Source organism: Poecile atricapillus, chromosome 2, assembly GCF_030490865.1.
Source record: "Poecile atricapillus isolate bPoeAtr1 chromosome 2, bPoeAtr1.hap1, whole genome shotgun sequence".
NCBI classification, from domain to species: domain Eukaryota; kingdom Metazoa; phylum Chordata; class Aves; order Passeriformes; family Paridae; genus Poecile; species Poecile atricapillus.
In genome coordinates this window covers 55,298,817-55,323,242 of record NC_081250.1, presented here as the reverse complement: position 1 = coordinate 55,323,242, position 24,426 = coordinate 55,298,817, and the positions used below count along the sequence as shown (strand labels likewise).

General features: G+C 39.0%; 1 protein-coding gene across 1 annotated transcript in view; it reads right to left on the bottom strand.

Annotated features, from left to right (window-relative positions):
• Positions 1 to 940: 940 nt before the first annotated feature.
• Positions 941 to 24,426, bottom strand: part of ITGA9 (integrin subunit alpha 9) — a 219,723-nt gene continuing 196,237 nt past the window's right edge. Inside the window, exons 27-28 of the mRNA XM_058833171.1 lie at positions 21,094 to 21,213; positions 941 to 6,102 (exon numbers count right to left, since the gene is read on the bottom strand). Coding sequence (XP_058689154.1) covers positions 6,004 to 6,102; positions 21,094 to 21,213 — 219 coding nt within the window. The 3' untranslated portion in view covers positions 941 to 6,003. The remainder of the gene's footprint in view (positions 6,103 to 21,093; positions 21,214 to 24,426) is intronic.

Below are 24,426 nucleotides of genomic sequence, written 5' to 3'. Positions count from 1 at the left end.
TTATGCGCACATATACGCATACATGCACACATGATAACAAAGAGATTTTAGTACATCCAAAAGTCTCTGGTTATTATTTTAGCTGCTGCAGCACTAGTGCTTCCACTAATCTCCAAAAGCAAACTGGCAATAGCATTCCTGTTGGCAGCAGCATTCTCGTACCACTTTTGCCCAGCAATGACTGAGAACATTTTTACTTTGAAGGGTGCTACCTTCATCTCACAACCCACATTTACTGGGAACTCTCCAATGCCTTTGGCATTGTGGTACATAAAGCTGTGGTCTTCCACCAGTACAAATGTGCTCTGTGTCACAGGTTAGGTCCTAACTCTGCCCAGACTGTTCTTAGATATATAGCAAACAGTCTTAATATTGAGGAAATAGACTGCTTTAGTATGTCTGGAGAACACTGAAACACTTAAGAGTTGCAGAAGTAAAAGCTTACTGCTCCCTGTACAGGTGACCAGTAAGCATGGCGATGTAGAGAATTGAAAACATAATTTAAAATGTATTATTTAGCTACTATATTCCAGCCACTGTGGACTATAAATCCTTGCAGGAAGAGCACATGAAGCTGAAAAATTCAACTTTCATCCAAATTCATAGACTGAAACAGAACTCAAGTTACACAGGTTGATGTTCTTATCATAGGTCAGTATCACAATCATATAGGATTTGATTTGATGTTGATAAAGCAAGATTGATGAAATATAAATAATTCTCACTACCTTTATTTTATTTCCATGGTTTTAAAATACTATAGTCAAGTCAGTTATACTCTTTGTCTCCAAATAGTTTGATGTTATAAGTCATAGAATTACAATAAAAGCTGTCCATTATCCACACACAGATAAACACATACATATAGTATTTAATTCAAACATACAGAAGAAAATGTCTCACCCAGTTAATGGAAAAGTACTTGAGCTAGACAAGGACAATAATTGACAAAATGATATTATTAGGATAATTTTGCAGTAATTTTTTATTCCAAAAAGTTGTATTTTTTTGTAAACCTGACATTTCCAAAACAGTGCAAGTGAATCAGAATACAGGCGAACACAAGCTTCTAAATACAGGTGACACCAGTAAGAGTTAGCACATTGTTCCAGCAAGTTCACAAAAAAACCTCATACAATTTTACAATATATAAGCAGTGACATTCTGATAAAAAGAAAGGACAATGGTGCAGGTACTCTACTGTGCATGCAAACCAAGCTCCAAAAGCAATTAGTCTTCATGCCAGTTTAATCAATGCACATTCAATGAATGAAATTCTACTTTCATTTATATCCAAGAAACCCTAGCAAGTGGGTGGACTTGGACAAAGGATAGAAATTAGTTCCATGACTCCCTTAATTCTTCAGTGAAAACAATATTATATATTTCCATGTCAAATGGATACTATGCTTTAAGCTTGTGCAAGACTTCAAAATGTGCCCATGAGCAATACACATTCAAGAAAGTTGACACTAAATATTGTCAAAGAAAATTTTTTTATAAATGTTGCTTCCAGCAAACTGAGCTACCTGCACATCACTCATTTGGTATGTGGGGTCATTACCATTCATGGTAATAGACAAGGCATAGAAGGGGCTGTTTTCACTGTTATGCTTGGCATTGAAGAAGTCTTTGCCATTTTAAAATGAAAAGATTGCTTAAGTGGTTTACAGGCTTGGAGTTTACATCAGGCATAATTTCTCTCTCAGATAACTCTCAAGCAACTTGTGAGATGACTTAAATTCAGAGGTTGCTCCAGTATTTTCTATAGTTTGCTGACTTCCTCATTAAGCAAATAAAAGAACAAGTTTATTCAGAAAAAAAAATAGCAGGTGTTTTTGTTAGCTATAATGGCCAAGAGAATACCAGTGACCTTCTTGGAGCATATTATTTGTTCTGTTGCTTGGGAAGAAATCTCAAGACACAAACCCCATGGTTTTTAAATGAAAACAGCTGTGAAAGATGGCTTTATCCCTGTGCTGTGGGCCACCAAAACTGTGAAGGGACTGTGATCTTCTTGAAATAAAGATGGAAACTACATGGGATTACAACAGCACCGGCTCTGCATTAAGAAGTATTTTCCTTTGATTCCCTCCCCTGCCTTCCTTCCTGATAATCTTTTTCTGAAATTTGTTTCCTCCTATCCTAGAAGCAACTTCTTTTGATGCTATTTGTAAGAAAACACCTTGTACATTGCAAGTTTTACCTATCTCAGATGCCAGAGCATTTGAAAATGAGACTCTTCTAACCTTCTTCCTCAATAGCTTATAGCTAGTGTAAAGTGAGTCTGCTGGAAAAAAAGGCCAACATAAATTCAGCAAACCTTTCAATGAAGTTGTCCAAGAAAATTGATGACACTGTCCCAGGATGGATGAACTGGAGAGCACTTGTACAATGACTACCCCTAGACTCTGTGCAAGCAGAACAGCACAAAGAAACTGATGAGTAGCTGAGAGATGGGAACTCCCAGAGCCCTAAAAGCAATTTCCAAAGTAACCATGCCTCTAGATATTTAGGATGATTTCTTAATTAAAAAACTCAGAACCCAGCAGTTCTATAATAAAGGTATGTTCTACACATTCTTGAAGTGTATTACATTTTTGAAAGATTTTGGGATTAGAAATTGATTGCAATCAACTGATAAAGGTGTGACTTTTTGTTGGGTTGCTTTTTACGAAGTGGAAAGGTGCAACTACAGTACTTTAATGTGAAGAACAGGTATGATCTAACTATCCTAACTGGAAGCAAGCAAAAGCCATAATGGAATTTGATTTAAAAAAAGGAGAAAAAAAATTGGAGAGTAAAACCAAAACCATCCATGACAACAGAAAAACTGAGTACCTAGCAGTGACGATACTAAGAATTTGTGGATTGTTTCACAAATATGGCACTTACCTGGCCAACAGCTAGATTTTCACTAAGGGATGAATTATGCTGGATCAGTTCTATGACAATTCAAGTCAGAAATTAAAGAAGTCCAGTGTGGGCTCAAATGTGGTTTACCTTTATTTATTTTTTTTAAAAAGTAAAACCACTTTTGCTTTGACAGAAAACCCACTTTTGTGACAAAACAAAAAAATGTCCAATAAAATCTGAAATGTCGAATTTGTAGGGTTTTTTTTAAACTCTCTTCTTTATATAGTTTAAAAAGATATTTCAAAGGTATAACCAATTTTGATTTTTAAAATACTGTAAGGAAGCATTTCTGGAAGATATCAAAGTAACATTTTGTTTAAAATGTGGAAATTAATGATTTCAGCTTTTTTAAGGGAACTTTCTCATTTTTTGAATGGAAACTTTTAAATTTAGTTCAATTCGTAAGTAGTTTCACTTCTGCCCTGAATTATTTTTTCAGCAATTTTACATTTTAATAATTTTGGGGGGGATTGGTTCTAGAGAGGGCACATACTGGAGATTCTTACAGGTAATAAAAAGACCCCTTTTTCAACCAAGTACTTTAAGCAATTTCAATTTATAGTTGTGAATCAATCTCTTATCCAATTTCTGTCTGATGTAGATTTTTTTTAAAGAGAAAAACCAAACAATTAGCTTTTGTTGTTTAACAAAACTAACTGATGTCAGACATGTACTGTGTACATGTACATGTACATTCAACAACCTTCAATACCAGAGGCAAATGTAGATTAGGTATTTGAAGAAAACTCTTTACTGTGAAGGTGATGAGAAACTGGAAGAGGTTGCTCAGAGAAGTTGTGGATGGCCCATCTTGGAAGTGTTCAGAGCCTGTTTGGATGGGGCTCTGAGCAACCTGGCATGGCCGTGGGCAGGGAGTTGGAACTAGATGTCATTTAAGGTTCCTTCCAACACAAACCACTCTACCAATCTTTGACTTTCTGATAATACAGCAATTCAAGGCCAGACTGGATTGGGCTTTGAGGAACCTGGTCTAGCAAAAAGTCTCTCTGCCCATGGCAGCGACATTGGAACAAGACCTTTAAGGTCCCTTCCAACCCAAGCCAGTCTATGGTTCTGTCTCTAGATGATAATACAACAGTGCAGTCAAATGCCAGCAACCTTTTGGTTTTGCACTCCCTTGGAAAATCTGCACTCTACTACCTGTGCTTATAACAGGATTTTGCTGTGGATTTTGGCTTAAATGATAATTTGTAACACAGAATCTGTCAAATCAACAATTACTCTTTTAAGAAAGGTAGTTGAATAGACTAATAGTTCTTGTCAGATGTTGAATCAATACACTTAATTAACATTAAAACCATTTTTCTCCCTAATGCATGCAGATAGCTAATAGTAAATAAATATCAACCAATACTGCAGTAACAGCAGACACTTGATGATGGTGGTGCTAAAAAGCAAACAGGAATATGTTTGTGGACCATTTTTATGATTTGAAGATATCATGAATATGGCAAAGAAGAGCAAGACCTGTTCTAAAGCTGATTTTTTGCATGTTCTCTGTGTTCAAGTTTCCAAACTTCCAGCTGTTCTTTTACCACACTTAAGGAAGAAGACATCCTGCAACCTTTCAATCCTGGTTTCACTTTCTACCACAGAGCTTGACCCTTCTTTCCTTTACATGGATTTTATACCAACATGACATTTACTCCTTATTTACACAAAGTGCAAAATACAAGTAGAATCTAAACCCAAGTCTTACAGAGTTCCACTATTTCTGTTCAGAAATCCAAGAGCTTTTGAAGAAACATATTTGAATTAATTACAACTGGACTTCTTTTAATTCAACAATTTGTTAAGGAATTACCAGCAATAAAAGTGGCAAGCTGAGATCCAATAACATCTGCGCCTTGACTAAACTTCCTTCTAAATTCTTGATGAAATACATTCAGTACTTGGAACACCCAGATAGGCAACCTCGAGATTCAAATATCCAAACATTTTAATCCTTGCATCTACTTATCTCTCTTAAAATTATCATATAAACAAACTCATGACTCAAGTAACTCACATGGCAGACATAATGCTCATAGCACATAGCAATTTATCACTTGCTTTAATAGCAACAGATCACAATCCTTAACAGTAGCTTTAAAATTATCCATCTTAATATTAATATGACTTAATTACTTTTTAAATTATTATTATTTAGAGGAATTTGTCAATGCCATAGTGGTTGGTCCAACTACCTCCTTCTGGTATCTCACCTGTACAGTGCTAGAGACTGCAAAAGAAAACTTCCCAAAGAGAACATTCTGTGGTGCCTTTCTCAGTGAGCCAAAGCAAACTACACCTTGCTACATGTCACTGAAGAAGTGTTTTTAACCACTCCCACCCAGGCTAGTAAAGGACAGACTCAAGATACAGAGTATTACAACCGTGAAATACTTTAGGTTCTGTAGCTTATAAATCAAACACCAAATTTAACTTAAAGAAGGAGACAGTAAAAAGATTTTGGCTTATTTCTATTAAATGATCTATATATGATATTACCAAGCCTTGTGAATTAAGCATATGAGGATTTCAGCTACTTTTATCTGCAAATCTCTCTTTTCTCTCTTGCATTGATGTTTAAAAGTACAATAGAATTTATATATATATACATATATATATATATATTTTCAAAGATTTAGATTTAGCCAGATATCAGTGCTTGAGTGAACTATATAGCTATTCAATAGAAATTATAAAACATTGATACAAATATAAAGACATACTCAATATAAAAAGCTTGTATTTATAAAAAATATTCTTAGATAAAAGTCTTCCCCTGAGGGCATACTACATAATTGGACTCATAAATATTGCTCTGCACTGCAGCTTGGTTACCAAAGGTCAAAGTTCAACTCTTAAATGAAGTGTGAATCGCTCCAGTCACCTGACATGGCTGCAGTGGTTGCCTCAGGATATGTTCCCTAGTTTTTGGGAGTAATAAAGACACAGCATCAATGGGGTCTCCGAAAAATCTGGAGAAGATTCCTTCTTCCACATATGGAAGATACGAGAGCAGGATCTATAGACTAGCGAGTGCATGTCACATGACTGGGCAGTTTTGTTTTCATGGACAGTTTACTGATTTTTCTGGACCCAGTTCCAACTATCTTCATTCTCCTTTCTGCTCTTTTCAGCCTCGATAATTTCTTTGTACCTCCGGCGGAAGAAGCCCATCTGCAAATCAGAAGAGATGACAGTGGTAAGTTATTGAATCATTAAATTGCAACTTTGTCGGTATGACAACAGATAACATTATGCAGAAAGAATTAGCCCAGGAGTTAGCATTTAATTCCTCCAAGTCCCAATCTGAAACCTTAGCTCTTTATTTACATCAGTATAAATGAAATCAGACTGGGTCCCAAATCTTCATAAGTACACTGCTTCTTAGAGATGAACTACTCTGAGGTAGGAGTTCTCTTATACAAATATGAACTTAAAAAAAAAAAAAAAAAGCACATGAAGTATTTCTAATAAATACAGACCAGCAGAGGCTGGTTTATTGGTTTAAAATAGAGATATAATACAGGTTTATTGGTTTAAAATAGAGACTAATGCTAAATTTGGAGCTGAACCTAAAGCCCAGCTAACTCTTGGGTCTTGAGTAAATGTTGACATTTTTATGAACAGTACTCTCAGTATCTACAACCGCACAAAACAAGAGGGACCAGATGAATAAAGTACAGACACTCACCTCCCACTTCTCAGTTCTCAGTTATAATCACTGATAGTCACTTTTGCATATTTTCTTGTTTCCTAAACCCTTGTACTTAGACAAAGTTTTGCAACTGGTTTTCATCTCAGTTTAAATAAAAATTCTCATATCTTTGTTTCTTTAAGTCTCTCAGATAAACAAACATTATTTTAATAACAGACTTTGGAAAGCATTCAAGAATAACTCCTCAAACTTAGCAATGCACTGTTGAGATCACTGAATAAATATTTTGTTCAATATAATTAAACATTTATGTAATTCCTACCACTCTAAACCCGTTTTCTTACTCCTGCTGTGTAAAACATGATGTTTTAGTCTTCTTTTATCAACCAGTTATTGCCCCCAATTATTCCCAAATTGCCTGTGTGTAGGAATATGTTGTGTTGTTTTGTCATTACTAAAATTCCTTTAAATTGAATTTATTAGTTTCAGTTTTCAGCAACTTTAATTTTCTTTAAGTGTATTTTAATTCACAGGGGTCTAAAAGGCAGCATATTCAATCTGTCAAAGAGGCTTTTCCAGTACATCTTCCTAAAGTCCAAGTCCTTGCCTGTGCCTCAAATTACTTCCTGAATTCACAGCAGCATGATACTATGCACACACCATCCTATCATCAATCTTTATCTCTGCCTCTTGCCTTCTGTGCAAAGGACATAGAAGCTGTAGCACAGTCTAACACGCCCCTCTCTTTTGGTAAATATGACATGCTATTAATCTAGGTATAAGTGTGCTCTGCTAGGAGCATAGGTATACATTATATACGTATCTACTGTCCTAGTTCCAGACAGACAGGGATAATTTCTGCAGCCAGAGGGAGCATGGCTAGAACCTGGAGATTATTCTAAGCTACCTCACATCATTGCCAGGGATTGGGGAGAGTCTCTTCCAGGGGAAGGGGTTTCTTCTGGCCAAGAAAGCAAAGTGGCTGCAGTCTAGTTGGTCTCAGTAGCATTTTGCATGTGAATCACTCTTTTCTACTTTTTTGTTATTAATATTGTTGCTGTTCCTGTTTGTTTTCTTATCTCATTGCTGTTTCCGGTAAATTGTTCTTATGACAACTCACGATCTTTTCACCTTGTACCTCCAATTCTCCTCTCCATCCTGCCTAAGGGGAGTTTGGAGTGTTTCAGTGGGAACATGAAATTCAATAATAGAATTCCTAAACCACTGTACGAACTGGGGTCCAAGGTCCCAATATTTGCCATGCACTCATCCAGACTGAATTGGAAAAGGATGAGGTTCCAGAATAGTTGTAATATATTGTTGACATCATTGTGCGCAGCAACACATCAGAGGAAGTTTTTGAGAAAGGGGAGAAGATAATCCAAATCCTCCTTATGGCCAGTTCTGTCATAAAGCAAAGTAAGATCAAGACACCTGCCCAGGAAATTCAGTTTTTAGGAGTAAAATGGAAAGATGAATGTCATCAGATTCCAATGGGTATGTGGATGGAATCCTACATGGCAAGTCACAGAAGTTATTGAGGGACAAACTGGATCAAGTCAGATTTCAATGCTGAAAGCTGTCCAGCTGGGTTTAGATGTCACTGAAGAAGAGAAATGGCCAGTGCTCTACCTGTACACTGACTCCTGAATGGGAGCATGAGTGGGGGTGGCTAGACTGATGGAAAAAGACCAACAGCCAGCACAGAGATAAACCCACCTGTGCTGCTGAATCCTGGCAAGGCATCACTGTGCAGATAGATAAGTTGCCTGTATCTCATGTAGACATACATGTATGTCTTGTCATACTCAAGAGTCAGGCTACTGAAGAACTCCATGCCAGGTAGATTAAGCTGCCAGGGTTAATGTGTTTTAGGTGGATCTGGACTGGCAATGTAAGGGTGATTTTCTTCTGGCTCAGTGGGCCCCTGATGACTCAGGTCATCAGTGAAGAGAGTCAATATACAGATGGGCTAGTGATGAAGGGATGGACTTAACCATGAACACAGTCTCCCAGGTTATCCACAACTGTGAAATGCACTGCAGGTCAAGCAAGTAAGCCCCTGTAGCATGGGGGACAGTGGTCAAAATATAAATATGGGGAGATCTGGCAAATTGACTACACATCACACTCCTGCAAACCCACCAAGGCAAGCGCTATGTTCTTACAATAGGAGAAGCGACCACTGGATGGCTGGAGACGTACCCTGTACCACACAACACTGACAAGACCACAGTCTTGGGCCTTGCAAAGCAAATCCTGTGGTGACATGACACCCCAGAAAGAACTGAGTCAGACAACAGGACTCATTTAAAATATCACCTCATAGAAACCTCAGCCAGAGAGCATGGTAAGCAGTGGGTGTATCATTCTCTCTCATGCACCAGCCTCTGGGAAAATTAAATTATACAATGGACTATTCAAAAACCACATTTAAAGCAATAGGTAGTGGAACCTTCTAACGTTGGGATCTACGTCTAGCAGATGCCACCTAGTCAGTTAACACCAGAGGCTTTCCTAATTCAAAGCCTCCCTGTTCCATCAAAGCCTCCACATAACAGAGGAGGGGATAAAGTCCCCATGATGCATATGAGGAATATGTGCTAGGGAAGACAGTTTGGTTTTGCCTCTAAAGCAAAGGCAAAGCCATCTGTGGGATTGTTTTTGCTCAAGGACCTAGATGCATATGGTGGGTAATGCAGAGGGACAGGGAAACACAGTGTGTAGTTCAAGGGGATTTGATTTTTGCGTAAGAACAGTCTGTAATGTTGAACTGTATAATATTGGCTGCTGAATGACACTGCCACTGTATGCCATAACCATCATGGACAATGAGCATGGACTGCTCCTGATACACCAGTTGTGAGCTCCTGATGCAGCCTGCAACCAGCCAACAGCACACCAGCCCTCCAGCCCTGGAAGACATCTAGGACAGCTAGAAACCACAGTCATGGACTAAATAAACTCAACAGACATCTTGGAGGGATGGCCATTGACTATAGAAATGATACCAGTGCTTGTATACACACACATAAACTCCCTGCCCCCCATATATATATACATACATTTATGTATACAGTTCGAAGGTGTAGGATCTGGGCATGACATTCATGGTATAGAATAAGGAGTGGATAATGTCCTAGTTCCAGCTAGGACAGGGTTAATTTTTGTAGTAGCCAGAGCAGGCATGGCTAGAACATAGAGATTATTATGTTAGTAATACTAATAATGACATTATCATATCATTGGTGGGAGCAGAAGGAAGAGAACCCCCTCTTTGGGGAAGAAAGATTTCCTTCCACTTGAGTGGGTGGGGCAGAGGGATTGATGGGGTTTGTTGGTTCTGAGATGGAGGGAATGGTTGAGGTACCATGGCTGTGACTGGGACAGGCTGGGCTCAGTGAGCCTTTTGCATGTGAATTACTCTCTTTCTTTTGCACGATTTTGTTATTAGTGTTGTTGCTGTTGCTGTTTGTTTTCTTACCTAATTTCTGCTTCCAGTAACTTATCTCTGTCTGTGATCTTTACCTTTTGTGCTTCCACTCTCCAGCCCACCACAGGGGAGCAGGTAGGGGCGGGGAGGAGCAAAATGCTCAAGGTTTTAGTGGGAGCAGTAAATTATAGAATACCATTCCTAAACCACAACACCTGCAATTACTTTATAAATGCACATTGGAGACGAGTTTCTCTAGTTCCCAGTTCTTCAAACTTACTCAAGAAGCGAGATCAAATTCTTTCTTTAGCAGAAAAATATCATTACTAGTAAATTTTGTACTTGGACCCACAAGCTATACCAGTGCAAAGAATTCATTTTGAGAAGACATCCTCAAGATTGCCCCATTATAAAATCACAGTGAAAATTCACCAGTCATGCCAACAGAATTCAGCTCAGTGGAGACTGCAAGTGAATAGCAGAAGTTTCTTTAGATTTTCACTCTAAAATGGAAGTGAATTATTATATTGATAATACCAAAAAAGTGTAAGAGCCTACTACTTCTCTGTTCTGCTCCAGCTGGATTAATCATGGGTACTTATTTATTCACAGGAATCTGCTGCTACTACTTACATATGCTCAGGGAGCAGATGTTATGAAAACGTGGGTGGCTTTTTTTGTATTATCAGTTTTTGTAAGAGAACCTACATGTTCTGTGCATTAGAAAAGAAAACTGGCAGGAGAAGTTCAATTTCTAGCTTTGAAAACAGGTTTTAAATCCTTAAGGTTTTCGTCTTTCATGCAACCACATCCTTGGTACAATAGAACTTCCTCTTAAAGTTAGAATTATAGAAAGGCTTTTTAATTTCCTTGAGGGCCAAACAAACAAACCCCAACTATTTCCAACTGTTATTTTAATTAAAAAAATGTCTGTTTCTGAACATCTGCTTCAGGAATTGTCTTTAAAAGTTGGTAATGAGGGTTTTGGTATTTTTCTACTTTTTTTCTAGATAAAGAATGCTGTTGTGTAATTTCCTGGTAGGCATAAAAAGTGAGCTGAAAATTGTAATAAATATTAATGAAGCATGAAGCCCTACATCTAGAGGTGATTCCACCTTGAAGAATTATGTTTATTTGCTGTAAATGATGTGGATACTCTAAAATTATGTAGAGGAGTTAAGTGCAGGCAAAAACAGAAACTGAACCTTAAGGATTTTTTTAATGTTTTCAGAAATAGTGGTGAGGGATTAGACACAGTTCCCATCCTTGAGAGACAAGGATGTTGTTTGTTATGTGACACTGTTCTTTACTGATATATATTTACATTTAATGTAATAAAACCCCTACCATCACCAGAAATATTTTTTTTGTAATCGCCATGAAGAAATCATAACATAGTTACTGTCTCTCAAAAGACCCCATAACCCACATATCCACCTCCCTACAATTTACTCATTTCATTTGAGGACAGCAGTATTCAGCAACATGGGGAAGGCTGGAAAGTACCTGTGGCAAGCTGGAGAGAATGGGTGAATTTAACATCCAGTGATGGGTAACAAGGAGGAAGACAACTGGACCCTAAGCAGGAGAGCTGACACAACATAAAGTTGAATATATACAGGCTCCTTTATAACTGGGGCTGAAGTGACAACAGGTCCCTTTTCCATGGCTAATGCAAAGCCATTCAGAGAACTGAGAAAACTCATTGAGAACAGCACTGCTGGGACTAGTCCTGAATTTCAAGCAAGGAAGGGAGAGAGCCTCATCTTTAACAGGGACATTGCTGTGATCTTATTTGTAGAATAGGTGTTTACAGCAGGCCAATGGTTGCTAGCACTTGCTTCATGGGAAATTAATCTCTAATATTGTTAATTTCTTCCAAGTTTTGCCTTCCATGTATACAGACACATGTGTGCACACATACAGTTATATGTATAGAGCAAAGAAATACCCAGCTCTAGAACTGTGACCCCCTCAGGGAACCTGTGAGCTCACATATCCCCATCCAAGAAAAGCTCTGATCAGAAAACCTCTACCTGGGGAAGGCACTCATGAGAAGAAGAGCAACAGGCAAGTGCATTTACAGGGGGCAAAGAGAGACCACTGTGGAAAGCTGAAGGGTTATAAGGGAAGAGGAGGCATCATCCACTAAAGACAATGCAGGAAATGAGAAAAGGATAGATGGGCTAAAATAACTAAATTAAAGAATTAACCTGAAAACCTGAAACCATCCATAGGTTTTTACACACATCTTTAATTTAATTATTCCAGCCCACGTATCCTTTTGTAGCATAACCTTACTGCCATCTACAGTATATACTGAGCAGAAAACATGTTTCTGGCAATATTGAACAATAAAGCAACACAAAAACTGTGTTAGTCTGAGGTGCAAAATTACACCTATTATTATGAAGCTATTTCTTGCCATGTGACAGCATTGTCAAGTCCTCTATTTAAACATGGGTATTTAAAGTCTAGCATACACAACTGCCCTTAACTGCCGTGCCAGATTTAAATGCCTTCAATCCCAGATAAATCATATCTAACAACACTCACACAGAATATCATTCTTCCAGCAACCACAAAAATGGAAAACTTCAGTTAAAAATAATTTCAAACTGTTGAATTATCAGCCCAATGAATTATCTTGTTGAGGTTTTTTTCTGTTGCTACTTTCTCCATATCCAAAGGCTGAATTACTAGATCTTATATTTTCCTAAACTCCAAAAGTATGAATACTTACCCAACACATCCTGGAGTATGGGCCTGTGCCTATCTCTCTAAGATGTGAATTATAAATATGTTTGAAGAGTGATGAGATTACAAAATAAAATTTAATTTGCAATTGGGAAAAAAACAAAGCTGATCAGCGGGCAAGCAATATTACTACTTTTATTTTATTCACTGTTGGGTAAGTTTCTGAAGTGTTTCTATCACGCCCAACAAGGTTTGTTCTCCCAATCAAATAAAAAGAGAAATAGCATGAAATGTGGATTGCAGAAGAATGGTAATATGTTGCATTTTTAAAAGTCTTTTTCCCATTAATATAAGTAGTTAGGAAGCAAGAAAAAAATTCTAACAGTCACATACCATGATGATGGCTATCTTTTGTCTTTTCTGAAACACATTCTGAACTACAGCTCTACCTCTCTCTTGCCAGTGGATTACATTTGTTTGCATGGTTCCAGGATAAGAGCAACACAGCTGCAATGGCTGTGATGTTCTCAAAGTACTCTGGCATGCACAGTTCTCATTTGGAGGACACTGAGACCACTGAGAACACTCAGTCACAACATTATTGTTGCACATTTGCATAGCTCATTTTATCAAGAAAGATAACAAAGGCATTTTACAAGTACTGGACACATACCACCACTGAAATGCTGCCAATCTTTCTCTTGAGGGTAGTGAACAAATATTACAATGCCAGCCAGCATGCTCAGTGGTGAAGGCAGTGTTTTGGCTATAACAGCAGTATTAATCATTTACTTGCACCAAAACAAATAAGAGATGACCAAACTCAATCTTTCTGCTACATCCAGTCAGAATTCAAAAAGCACAGCAAATCACTGGAGTAACTGGCTGAAGAAAACCCGAAGTTTGAGTCACTGTTGCAAGAATACAGACCCTTTTGGTCTCAGTAAGCCAAGGGTCTACACAAATTTCGTGGTGCTTGGTTTGGGTCAGGAAAAGGAAACAATAAAACAAGTTTTGATTGTTCCTTAAGAAAATAAGCAGACTTCAAATGATCCACTCAACTTCTGCCTGGTGAAAACTTCATTATTTTTACAGATAGCCAACCACTTCCATTGTCCCATTTCCTCCTCAAGATTTCCTAGATATTATATAAAATGAAGATCTATCCATGTTTGGGAGGTAATACAGGCTTGGTCTTAAATCACAGAAGTTAATTATCACCTGACTGCATTTTTAATACTTGTAACAGGATATATTGAAAATATTGAAAAAACTTATTCTAGGTCTACTGAACCTAGAGTCTGTATCAAAGAAGTAGTACCCTGAGAAGCCTACATGTGACATAACAAGTAACAACTTCCTTAAAGCAACTAGCTAAATGGGTAACAAATGCAATAAAACTGAAAAGTTTATCACAAAACTGTAGAGAATGAAATGCTTTGAGAACTACAGAAATAGGAATTTCAGAGAACCCAAAGTCAGTTTTTACCGTTTTCATAGACAGACAAGACAGATATGGGCTATTAGGCTATGCTACACACAGGGATCATACTTTTGTGAATGAGACAATCTGAAAAATTAGAGGAAAAAAGTGGGCAGGAACTTAGAAGTTCCTGTTGATATGTATTTAAATAAAGGAGAGATGATGAAGGAAAAAAAATAAGAAAGAAATTAGAAAAAATACAGACTTAAGTTCTGAGGCGACTGGTGCATCCATCTACATCTCTGTAGGGAAGACCTTTGTGATCAGTTCTCTTAGGTTGCAATGTATGATGTAACCAAAAGTACTTATTCTACTAGCATTTTTATATGCTGTTAAAATGAGTGGAGCACTGGTTCTTTACCTTCCCCACAGCTCAGCCCTGATAACTCCCTCCAGGAAGCAGAAGCCACCCTGGGGTGGACCACCTCTGCTAATGGGCCCCTCTGCTAATCAAGGTCTCTCAGCATGACTCACAGAATCACATTGTCCCATTGTGAGATGCTCTTCCCTGGGGGAGGAACCAAGCGTTCCTGGATATAATCTGAGGCTTGGGGTGCCACAAAAGGACCACCACTGGATTCCCAGACAACAGGAGCTTTGGATAACCACCACTGGACCTCTAAAGAAGGACCAGACCTTTTCTACAGGATCACCGCTTCGACAAAACTACATCCATCACTCCAGTGGTACTGCAATCACCATTTAATTGAACCGCTACCACCACCCTGACCAACAGGGTATCAGGTCATATTCTGACTGTGCCAGTTTAAGCCAGTGTTTCTGTACTACTGCCTTAATTGTAATTTCCCTATTAAACTGTAGTTCTGACTTGGAATCTATCACAAAATATTTGTGTGGAGTTAATTCCTCTGCTGATTTGCTTTCAAACAAGCACAGCTGTGAAATACACCATTCCCATCAGTAGTGCCTAGTAAGTGCTTTCACAGCAAGTTGATCTGACTGCCTTGTTTATCTGAACACCAATTATGATGCTTAATTTTTGGCTTTACCATAGTACATAATGGTTTATTCTTGGAATCATATGTACAGAAAGGAAGAAGCATGTGAACTCTGAATAGACACAACAACTTTCACCACGGATATGAAATGCCACTCAATTTCAATAGATTTCTCTGTCCCCACCCCTAAAAACAACATCTGAAGTTATATAGCTATTATATCCCAGCCAGGGGACTTCTTTTAAATTGAAATGTACTCTTACTGAAAAGATTATATATATGAATAGAGTGGGGGGGTGGAGAGAAAAAGAGATAGAGATAGGAAGTATAAGTATACATATATGTATGCATACATATGTGCATATGTACACATATATAAATGTATACATTGGTCACAACAACCCCACGTATCGCTACAGGCTGGGGACAGAGCGGCTGGAAAGCTGCCTGGTGGAAAAGGAACTGGAGGTCCTGGTCAACAGCTGGCTGAACATGAGCCAGCTGTGCCCAGGGGGCCAAGAAGGCCAATGGCATCCTGGCCTGTATCAGCAGTAGTGTGGCCAGCAGGACGGGGGAAATGACTGTCCTCCTGTACTCAGCACTGGTGAGGCTGTGCCTCGAGCACTGTGTCCAGTTTTGAGCCATTCACTTCAAGAAAGACACTGAGATGTCAGCACAAGTCACGAGAAGGAGCAACAAAACTGATGAAGGGCCTATAGAATAAATCATCTAGCAAGTAGCGGACAGAGCTAGGGTTGTTCAGCCTGGAAAAAAGAAGGGTCAGAGGAGACTTTACTGATGTCTGTTACTACCTGAAAGTAGGCTCTAGCACGGGGGAAGTTAGCTACTTCTTTCAGGGAACTAGTGACAAGACAAGAGGAGATGGACTCTAGCTGTGCCAGGGAAGGCTCTGGTTGGACATGAGGAAGAATTTCTTCACTGAAACAGTGTTTAAGCATTGGATTAGGCTGCCCAGGAAAGCAGTAGAGTCACTATTTCTGGTAATATTCAAGAAATAAGTGGATGAAGCACTTAGTGCCATTGGTCTAGCTGAAAAGATGGTGACTGGTCAAAGGTTGGGCTCAATGATCTTGGAGGTCTTCCTTAACCTTGATTTTATGATTATGTATATATATATATGCATGTGTGTATTTATGTATGTATAATAGCCACACTGTTCCCCTACACTGAAATCCAAAGAGGTTTTGTGCCATAACTGTATTTCCCTATGCACATCGGGGGGAAACTGCGGTGTTGGGGTTGTTCTGTGCTTTTCTTCTAAATCAGTTTTATTCCATTGCAGAACTACTACTCTAAAACCTGGCCACCAGGAAAGGGGGTTGGTGTGATGACTGCTCAGGAAACAGTAGTTAGACACTGCCACCTGAGCTGTAAATGAAAGGGAGAGAAAATGGTTTGCGGCTTGTAACACAGAATACAGAACAACCACTGGCAAAGATTAAACGCAGAGTTTAGGACTTTCTTTTTTTTTTCCTTTTACTGGAACATGATGATCTGTATGTTTTGGCCCATTTAAAAAGACTTAATATTTGAGGCCCTAAGTAAGAGAAAGCATCTCCTTCCAAAAAGAGGAAAACTTTATTGGTTTTAGTATATAGATGAATTTCAAGTTAGCTTTAGCCTTGGTTAGCTTCATATATCTTCTGAATGCTGAAACAATATGTGAGGCAATGGCAACTACTCTGTGTAGGGGAATACAAGTGTTCTTTCAAAGAACTTGTGCAGTCAAAAGTTATCTCCTAAAATCTAAAAAAAAAAAAAAGTCTTCAAATTCTCATTTTAAAACAAAAGGCAAAAATGTACTGAGTAGCACACAATGAAGAGCAGGAACCCTCTGGCTAGTCAAAAAACAACATATGTGGGTGTTATTCTTCTTGTCCTCCTCTCTACAATCATCTCAAAAATCCACAGAGGCTTTTATTACATAAGGGACACCTAGAGATCAGTTCTTTGACCCAGGAATCCAGAAAGCAATGCTAGAAACCTCATTTTTGACAAGTCAGAACTTGGATACCACAGGGACAGGCTCAGCTCAGAGAAATACTTAATGTCAAGCTAAGTAAGTTTTGATAAAAGTCCATCTCCTGTGCTAAACATACCACAGAGAAACAAAATAATGTTGCTGCAGTGAATATAAATTAATATAAAATCTTTGTTTTGAAAATCATTTCCACAACTGGCTCCATGGATCACTCAGCTGCCCAAACATCCAGCCTGATGCTCACTTACACATTCCCTCTTATTTTGTTTTTTCTGTGCAGTTAATCTAAAATTATATGGATTAAATAATTCACAACTCAAGCAAGTTCAAATGTAGGAATTTAAATCCAAAACATTGTAAAGCTCTGCTATCATTAATAGAATATTTATTGTGTTATATCATGCTTCAGTTTTGCATTTGCATGGTATATACCTGGTCTACATGTGCATAAATACACTATGCCTGAAGGAGACTTTGTCCTGGCACATTGCTGCAGTCCTGACACCTGTGGGAATCATGTTTGGGACAGCAGTCATCAAAACAAACCAGCCATTGCTGCCTTTCCCTCCTGAATTGTTGCCAGTGCTTGTGAAACCACAGGCCTCTCTAGCATGTGGGTAGTTGGCCTGAAGGAAAGAAATCTCCTCCCCTGCTCCACTTTCCACAAGCATCTGGAGGCCACCAAGGGGGTATAGGCCAATTTCCACTTAAAAAGCAAAATGTATCACTGTGGGCAAGAGCATGAGAGCTTCTCCAGCTCCTCCTGCATATAGGTGACCACAGGTGAAGCGGAGTGTGCAGAGGGAGCTACACTGCAGAGAATCTGGGAAGTATGAGAGCATGTCCCCACAGACTCCCGCACAGAGCTATCCAGAGTAGATGAACAAGACAGAAAAAGCCACAAGTTGGGCTGTCCAACAAAATAGGCAAAAATGGGGCAATTCTTTCCAGTCTGCCTTAGGCATGGCATTTTGTGGATGTCAGGGAAAAGCCGCTCACTCTCTCTGAATCTGTATGGACTTAAACCAGAGAAAGTGTAACATCTATATGAAATATGAAAATAGAGAAGCAAAGCCACCCAAAAACTGATCAAGCTCATGCTAAAGAGCTTTTTAGGTGTGTATAAACATGGCTGTGATCTCGCACATGAATAAGTAAGCTTTTATTTGAAGTGAAACAACCAAACATTTAACATCACTTCCATTGACATGAACCCACTCAACTGTGCAATTTTAGATCTACAAATAATGAAATAATTACCACCCTCATCTTAGTATGATGCAGAGTAAACTTATTCTGATTAAAAATAGAATTTTGTGCTGTAAAGTACCTGAGATCTCACTCCTGCTAATGCTATTAATTCTAGCAGTGTGTAATATGAAATATTTACATGTATTCTAGTATTCCTCTGCAACTTTAAGGAACTGTTTACTCCATTTGCAAAACATCAGCATGTTTAAGGGTTTGTCCATTGTGTAGTGTCACTTGTGGTGTAGTTGTGCAGACAACTACAGAGTGTATTTTCCACATAGGGCTGAGACATGGGCACTGCCAGCACACTCTGCACTGCTGCCAGTGCTCAGCTCTGTTACAATGAGTTCTCTCCAGCTCCTGCTCTTTTTTTGTGTAAACAGCTGCCTTCCAGCACCACAGTTTAGCTCTAAGTAATTTCTTAATAAAAATATAATTTATTTTATAATCCAGTCCTGAAACTCGGGTAAATTCTTTTGCTCGCTGGCAGTTCTAAGATACCCAAATCTCTATCTAATTAAAATCTGTTCTTTCATTCCACATTTAAAAACTAAATTCTAATATAAAGCAGGGATTTTTTTGGTTTTTTTTACTTATTTACACACAAAATTCAGGAATGACTGTAGGATCTACTTGGGCAATTTTGTATAAAAATATGTACAATCAGATAATTAAGATTCCTTTGTAGGACTGCAACTTTCCCATGTCAGTTTTATCTCAACTTTAATATCATAATTTTAATAAATACAGTAACTAGTGATTGCAAAGTATTACTTATATATATTTATGTATCGAAAGAAGATAAATTAAAATATTGGCCCATACTAGCAGCTACAGAGTTTTAATAACTTTTCTCAAAAATAAAACCTTAAATTATTGGATCCTTTAGTAATCATGCAAATCTGTGGATGAAGCACTGGAGCACGTTTGGCAAAGCCAGACTGTCATCTCTGACTGGGCAAGGCACTTCAACTTCCTTAGCTTCAGCAGATATGCGTGCACAACCAGCTGTGTAACCCTAGTTATAGCTATTTGCTGCTGTTACTTGGAATTTCTCTCAAAGCTTTCATGCTACAAAATGGCAGTTTCTTCACACATACCGAGTCATCCCTATAAAATTTAAAAGAGCTCAAAATATCAAGATTAACCCTGGAAGCAAAGGCCTGTATTAACTCTAGTGGAGACCAAGAATTGAACTTTTGCAAGTTTTAACTGAAGATTCACAGGGTAATATTTCTCTTACTTTGCACATTTTCAAACAGTTAATCTCATGCCCTTTTATTACAGGAAATGAGTAATACAAAATCAGTCATATAGGTATCAGCAGCAATATATCCTTTATCAAAACTGTGTGTCATTGAGACATAAACCCTGGGCCTCTTCCAGTCTCACATTTTTTCATTCTCATGGTTATTCTTCCATCTTAATTGCACAAACTTTTTTTCTTTTTCTTTTACTATTACTGACACAGAAAGCAAAATTATTTCCCAAATGCTAAAGAAACAGAAGTCATGAGATATTCTAGATTGTGGTCAGACATTGTTTTCCAAATGAACCTAGCCAATAAGTACTTAAAAATCTTCAAAACTGATTATAAAAGTACTTTAAATCTATAAGCCATATAAAATTTATATATTATATTATGTAGTGTATAATCTATAACCCAACTATACACACATCTCTGTAATTTAAAATGAGAATTGCATGGCCAGTTTTAGGCTTCTAAATCTATTTTATAGCTTCATGACTTGCAGCAGTATGTCCAGCATATTGGGGCTGTGGCCTTCTGTCCCAGCACAGTCAGCTAGCAGAGCCTGCAGCACACACACTGCTAAACACTGCAAGTCAGGCTCCTGGATTTCTGCCATGGAAAGCAAAATAATGCTGGACTTGTTCCCATGTGTGCATTTGAGATTTACTTCTCTCAAAGACAGTCCCTGACCTTGACTGTGGTCTTTTAAATTTATGGATTGGTAACAGGGAACTGAAAAATGAAAACACTTGAAGTTCCTTACCCTTTATATTTACCACACCAGATGGCTGCTGGCAAGTGTTAGCATCAGCCCAGTTTTACTCTGTAACTGTGCTTGGGTAGAAGAATTGCATCTTATCAGAGATGGTGTGAAGGCTGTCTTTTAACAGGTCCAGATGCTTCTTGCTCTGGTAAGGCATTTTACTGATCGGGAACTCTTTGCCTGAGGAATCTGAAAAATTTGGTGCTGGATAGTCCTCTCCCAGGGCATCCATCTTTTGGAAAGTAGCTACCAACTACCTTTTGCTAGACTTGCACCCAATCTCCTTGCTGGTCAACTAAAGTTGACCTGATTTTCAGGGAACTCCATTGAAAGCAGTGAACCTCAGTCATCATAAAAACATAGAAATGCTAAGTATCTAGGTGTACTGTAACAGTAGATTTCTAAGAGAGACCTTCCATTGTCCTGAAATGGTTATCAGAGGTTTCAACTTTTAATAACCAGGCTCTAAAAACCCCCACTTTTTCACTTCTCTACATCATTAGTGCCCCCATGTCTTCACAAAAGCTTGTACACTAAATTGATTTTGCTGACTAATGACTTCTGTAATGGAGTAGACAATTATACAGTTCCTAAAGAAAATGGATGATAAATTTAAGTTTTTTTTTCCCCTGGGATTAGCTTTGGGTTTTTGTTGCATCTGTTACCTTACCTTCCATAAGAGCACAGCCAGCAATAGGAAGATGAGAATTCCCACCAACAAACTGATGGCAATGATCCATCCGACAACATACCCACGAGGCTCCAGATTGTGCAAAGCCTCAAAGACCACCTACAAAGCAATTAGAAAAATATCGTTTTAGAATTGGAAGTTGTATTGTTTTCTCTTGTACTTATCTTATTAAACACATTGTACAGTGGCCTCACTGATCATATTTCATCTGTCAAACAAACAGAGAATGCAGTTGGAATTTAGTGCTTTCCATCAATTTTTCCCAAAGGATATAAAGCTTTCAAGTGGATTTGTAGTCATGTGTTAGACCAAGAATATCAGTCCCCGCTCCAGCGTAACACTTACCCTGCCAACCCCCAGCACTGAGCTTGTTCAGGTACTGGGCCATCAAATGTGCACAAAGTTTTGCGTGAAAAAATCCACCCCTTAGATTGGCAGAGATTGGCATGACATCTTGTATGGCTTGTCTTACTCATCGTATTCTGGTCCTGCCAAACCCCCTGATGCTACACATGAAATATACATGATGAGCTTCTGTGGGTTAGGCTTTCTCAAGTGAGTTTCTTCCCATTTGTTGTCAGGGAGATACTGGGGATGGCTTTCTAGGTAAATAGACAGCGATTAAGAAATAAAAGGAGTAGCCAAGCACTCTGATAATACCGTTGAAATAGTTTTGGGAAGGGCGAGGAACAGGGGTTTGGAGTTTCTTAGCTGCGTGGGAGGAGTTGTGTCCCGGCTGGAACTAGAGACAGTCATGGGGTTTTTTTCACCTAGGACTTCTGCACAGTGATTCCTACATTGCCATGGAGCTCTGCTTGCCACCTGCTTGCCAGCCCGTTGCTTGCAGCAGAGAGAGTCCTGGCTGCCCCACTGACTGAGACTTCGCCAGCAGTGAGAGAGACAAGCACAGTCCGCTCAGGTGCCTGGGGGAGTCGTTCCTTCCCACCCCCTCCCCGAAGCCACTGCGTGGTGAGACACCTGAAGCTGGAGCTGCCCCTGCTGGACTTCTCTCTATGACAGTGCAACATCACGATAAAGCACTCCCTTCCTTCCCGGTGTGTACTGGTTGCAATTAGCAGTGCCAAAGACCAATCACCAGTTGCGTGGGTGCCTGGGAGAAGTCCTTTTCCTTTTCCTATTCCTATTCCTATTCTTCTTCCTTTTCCTTTTCCTTTTCCTTTTCCTTTTCCTTTTCCTTTTCCTTTTCCTTTTCCTTTTCCCCTCTCTCACCTGAGCTGCTTGTATCACCACCAGGGAGGTCCCACTCCTGCATCAAAGTGCCCCCTGAAGCCATGAGGGGAGTACGGCACCTTCTCTGCTTCACCTGAGTTACCATCACCCCCTGTTATGGTTGTAACTACACCAAATGAGAAATAGCTTAACAGGTGGGAAAAGTCTGTTATCATCATTGTTGTTTGTTCTGTCTTGTTACAAATATATATTCTAGTACAGAACTGTTATTCCTTTCCCCATACTCTTGCCTGGAAGCCCTGAAATTTTTGCAGTCACAATAATTTGGAGGGAGGGGTCATCTTTGCATTCCAGGAAGATTTCCACCTTGGCAGATATTTATCTTTTAAACCAAGCCTGCTTGTTAACTACTTTTTCCCCCCAAAAAAACTGGACAAATCATATGTCACTATTAAATACAAATCATCCCTGCTGTGCTTTACAAGACACATTGTGTGAGAGCAAGGACACATGCAGTCATGGGGTCCTTCTGGAAATGCTGGGAGCTGTTCTCTCTTTTTCTATAGCATGCATGGCAGGGAAATACAGAGAGCAAAGAGCCTTCCCATCATCTGTCTCAAGAAGACAATGGGAGCAAATTACATCATCTTATGTATTACATTATCTATGTGAATTTTCAGTCTCTTATTTCAATCAAAACTAGTTCCTCAGTGGAAAACTCAAGAACATCTCTCCTCAGTGAGGGCTATTTCTATGTTAAATTCTGCAATTTAATATCCAGCAAATGCAGAGGCAGCAGGGCATTTTTTAAAGGCAATTCATTTGCTTTGTCTGGCTCTGTTTTGCAAGACAAAGTAGCTAGTTTTTCTCCCTCCTTCAAGAACCACTTTTAGTATCTTTGCTTAGAAATGACAAAACCATTTTGTAGATATGAACTGTTAAATCAGGTTTTTTAAAAAAATAACTGTTAAAAGTAGGTGAAAATCCAGGAGTTACAGTCACATAGAATTATTCAATCCCAAGGTATAAATGAAAGACCCCTAAAATACATTCACTCACTGCTAACCCTGTTCAAACAGCTTCATTTATGAGCCAGAAAAGGTAATGCAATACCATGCAACTTCTATGAATCTTGAAGGTGGGTATTCAAGAAAAGGCTGCAAAAGGAAGAAGATGGCAGCACTGGTACAGGGGCCAGAGGTGCCCTGGGTTCTCCAACCATGCAGATTTCCAAGCCTCAGAGAAAGCCACGGGGATCCTGAGTGAGTGCAGGCAACAGCTTTTCTTTGAGTGGGAGATGGGACAAGGACAGATTCTCAAGATCCCACTAACAAACATTTATCTGTTTCCATAAGTACATGTAGCGTTAGCAAACAGCCATGAAAATTACAGGCACAGATGAGAGAAAGGGGGTCGCTATATTTTGTCCCAGTGTTCCAATAAAGATGTACTCAGACAACCTTCATCTCAGTTTCACAGGTTAATTTAATGCTGATTAAGACAGCAGCTTTTCTGAAGGAATAATTTGAATATAGCTGATTTATACACACTGTTTTTTTCTATCGATGAGATCTTATCAGGCATTTCACAGAATCACAGAATGGGTAAGGTTGAAAGGGACCACAGTGAGTCATCTGGTCCAGGGTCATTCTAGAACACATTGCACAGAATTGCAGCCAGATGGTTCTGGAATATCTCCAGTGAGGGAGACTCCACAACCTCCCTGCTCAATCAGTTCCATTGCTTGGTCACCTGCATGGTAAAGAACTTCTTCCTCATATTCAGTAGGAACTTCCTGTGCATCAGTCTCTTCCTGTTGCCTCTTCCACTATTGCTTGGCAGCATCGAGAAGAGTCTGGTTCTATCCTCTTGGCATCCTTCTTTCACATATTTATATATATTGATGAGGCCCCTCCTCAGTCATCTCTTTCTGAGACTGAACAGACCCAACTCTCTTGGCCTTTTCTCAAAGGAAAGATGTTCCATTCCCATAATCAACTCTGTAGCCCACCACTGGACCTGATCCAGGAGCTCCATGTCCCTGTTTTACTGAGGAGCCCAGAACTAGACACAGCACTCCAGATGTGCCTCACCAGGCTGAGTAGAAGGTCAGGATCACCT